Raw genomic sequence first — 3606 nt, 5'->3', positions numbered from 1 at the left:
CGGTTCATCTCCAGATCCACCGACAAATGCTTGCCATTCTACGACCTACTCTGAGGTAACAAAAGGTTTATCTGGGACGAGAAATGCGAGGAGGCATTTATCCAACTCAAGCATTATCTTACAACTCCACCCGTTCTCGCCAAGCCAGACGTCGGCGAAGTCCTATCTCTTTACGTCGCAGTATCACAAGCGGCAGTCAGTAGCGTTCTAATAAAAGAGGATCGCGGTGAGAAGAAGCCAATCTTCTACACGAGTAGGCGCATGACCAGACCAGAAACGCGATACCCAACTCTGGAGAAGATGGCACTGGCAGTCGTCGAAGCGGCCAGAAAGCTTCGACCCTACTTTCAGTCACATTTGGTTGAAGTATGAACCGACCAGCCCCTCCGAACGATACTTCAAAATACAAACAGGTCCGGAAGACTAACGAAGTGGGCTATCGAACTCGGTGAGCTTGATATCACTTACAAAAACAGAACCGCAGCGAAATCTCAGGTCCTCGCAGACTTCTTAATCGAATTGGCCCCGGAGTTAGAGCAAGATCTCACGCTCCCAAACCGAAACTGGACACTGTGCATGTCGACGGATCTTTGACTAACAGGGGCGTAGGTGCTGGAGTTCAACTGCAATCCCCGACCGGCGAACTGATCAGGCAGTCTTTTAGCTTCGGCTTTCCAGCCTCGAACAACGAAGCTGAATACGAATCTTTGATCGTTGGACTCCGCTTAGCAAAAGCTGTCAAGGCCAAACGCTTAAGCGCCTACTGTGACTCGCAGTTAGTGGCCAGTCAGTTTAGCGGCGACTACGACGCCCGCAACGATCGGATGGATGCCTACCTCAAGATAGTACCGGGATTAGCCGCAGAGTTCGAATTCTTCGAACTCGTCAAAGTTCCCAGAGGAGAAAACGTCTGCGCCGACGCCGTTGCAGCCCTTGGAAGCAAGCTTCATGACCAAGTTAAACGAACTATTCCAATACACCGCATTGAGAAGCCGAGCATCGATATCTCGACGGACCAAACCGCCCTCATAGCCCCAGTCACCGAAACTGACACTCTCGTTACTGATGAGTTCGGCCCCGACTGGCAAACTGAGTTTATCGACTTCCTCTCAAAGGACGCGCATTAGCAATCAAAGTGAGAAGCCTGGGCTTTTTCTGGCCGACGGTGAACGCAGATTGCGATTCCTACGCCAAAAGCTGCGACAAGTGCCAACGGCACGCACCAAGCATCCATTGTCCAACTGAAATGTTACGAACGACAGTCGCACCGTACCCGTTCATGCGATGGGCAATGGATATCATAGGACCTCTTCCATGCTCCCGCCAGCGGTGTTTCATTCTCGTCCTCACTGATTACTACACCAAATGGATCGAAGCTGAAGCCTACGCTCAAGTCACCGACAAAGAAGTTCGCGGGTTCGTCTGGAAAAACATCATCTTCCGCCACGGTCTACCGTACGAAATCGTTACCGATAATGGATCATAGTTCATGTCGGGCAACTTCAAGGAGTTTTGCAGCAGATGGAACATTCATCTGAGCCCCTCTACCCCTCGTTACCCACAGGGAAACGGCCAAGCGGAGTCCTCCAACAAGCTCATCATCGACGGCATTAAGAAACGTTTAGACCTGAAAAAGGGTCTCTGGGCCGACGAACTCGATGGAGTTCTACGGAGCCACCGCACAACACCACGAGGGTCGACCAAATCGACACCTTTCTCTCTCGCATACGGTGTCGAGGCTATGGCTCCCGCAGAAGTTAACGTTTCAAGCCTCCGACGCCCGAAAATGCCCCAGTATGTCGAACTCAACAAGGAGATGCTGCTTGATGCCCTCGATGAAATTGAAGAACAACGGGACCAATCTTTGCTGCGAATCCAAAATTATCAACATCAGATAGAGAGTTAATACAACAAAAAGGTCCGAGCCAGACCCCTTGAACTCGGCGAGTTCGTCATGCGCAAAGTGTTCGAGAACACTAAGGAGCTGAACGCCGGCAAGCTCGGCGCTAGGTGGGAAGGACCTAACAAAATCATCAAAGTGGTGAAACCGGGAGTCTACCGACTTCAAACGTCAAGCAGAGAAGAAGTGCCCAGAGCATGGAACTCAATGCATCTAAGACGCTTCTACCCCTAAAAAAAAAAAAAAAAAAAACCGAGTAGATGCACCTCCGCGGTCACTTCTACTCGACCGAGTAAATGCGCTTCCAACGGCCACTTTCACTCGGGAAAAATGAACTATGAATGGCTTGATCCTCAACCAAGGTACGTAGGCAGCCTTAGCCGGTCCAGCTGTAACAAAACCAAAGTTAAAATCTTGTTCTCTGTTTCGACTCCGATCGAGTAAATACCGATTGTCGAACCCAACGGCTCCCGTACCTCCAGCAGGGGGTACGCGGACACTCACATTCCATCTCCTAGCTATGTCCTGATCAGACACTTAGCCTGAGGACCCAACAGTCGCTAGTCACCTATGCCCAAGTAGCATTGACCGACTAAACGGAGTGAATCCTTAACCTTTCCTCGACTAAACGCGTAACAGACTAGCTACCCGATTACTCGATTGTCATTGAGGAAACGGACGAAAGAACCTTCCACTCTTAGATTCAGTCCCTTGTTTTCGAGATAGAACAATGCGCCTAGACGTCGTCTCGATCGAAACACGACAAGAGCTGAATAAAGCCCCCTAGCGGTTCGTTTCCTTATCTATTTTCAAAAGCCAAAGGTCAGGAATCTATTGTTTCTAAGCGAACACATCGCGAGACTCTAAAGATACTGACATTTACTTTAACAAGTTTGCAAGTATAGATAAGAAACACGACAACCCACAAATTTAAAGTCCGCTTAAAACAGCGACTTGCCGATAAAATAAAAGTATGTCTAATCGTACAACAACAGGGTCTATCAAGACCACAAACAAAAAAGAAGAGGAGAAAAGAACATAAGTGAAACATCAAGGCACATAATCTTGATCGTCAGGACCTTTGGTAGTGGCAGCAGTCGGGTCTTCAACAGGAGGTGGAGGAACATTTTTATCCCCAGCTTCGTAGGTCGTCTCCTCCTCAGCGGGACGTGGCAGCGACGTCTCCTCGATTCCATCGTTTTCCTCCTCTTCATCTTCTCGTCCTTCGGAGGAAGAATCCGAGACAATCACAGGATCCTCGATGCCCACGTTCTCGGTCTCTTCCTCTCGAACCAGAGTGTCGCCCATCTCGAAGTCGTCCTTTCCAGGAAACCCCTCCAGATTCTCATTCTCTGGGCGCTCGTCATGTTGAGTAGGGATAGACGTGACGTCAACCAGTGGCTCCTCTGATGGCTCCTCAACAACTTCGAGCGAGGTAACGAGCCGAGAAGCCGTCTCTGGCCCGATCAAATTTACGTTCGACCCATAGGGATCGAATGACGTTCTGAACCGGTCCGCGACGAAACGAGAAGGAAGGACCAGCGGAGAAAGTGTAAGGTCGCTATCAGACAGCGGCTCTACTCGGAGTTTCATAACCTCCACCTCGTAAAGTTTCTCCTGCTTAGCGAAGACATCGATCATTTCTTGGGGAATCTCCGTCCCACTCGCCTTTATAACCTCGAGGCACTTCTTCGTTCCCGAAGCTT

At 49.8% G+C, this 3606-nt stretch overlaps 1 protein-coding gene across 1 annotated transcript in view; it reads right to left on the bottom strand.

Annotated features, from left to right (window-relative positions):
• Positions 1 to 2950: 2950 nt before the first annotated feature.
• The window catches only part of LOC106323655 (uncharacterized protein At3g60930, chloroplastic-like), a 3415-nt gene continuing 2759 nt past the window's right edge, over positions 2951 to 3606 (bottom strand). Inside the window, exon 5 of the mRNA XM_013761743.1 lies at positions 2951 to 3603. Within this exon, the coding sequence (XP_013617197.1) occupies positions 2951 to 3603 (653 nt within the window). The remainder of the gene's footprint in view (positions 3604 to 3606) is intronic.

The sequence above is a fragment of the Brassica oleracea genome, chromosome C2 (assembly GCF_000695525.1).
Source record: "Brassica oleracea var. oleracea cultivar TO1000 chromosome C2, BOL, whole genome shotgun sequence".
Classification (NCBI taxonomy): domain Eukaryota; kingdom Viridiplantae; phylum Streptophyta; class Magnoliopsida; order Brassicales; family Brassicaceae; genus Brassica; species Brassica oleracea.
Note: the sequence above shows the minus strand (reverse complement) of the source record. Positions and strands in the feature narration are given on the sequence as shown.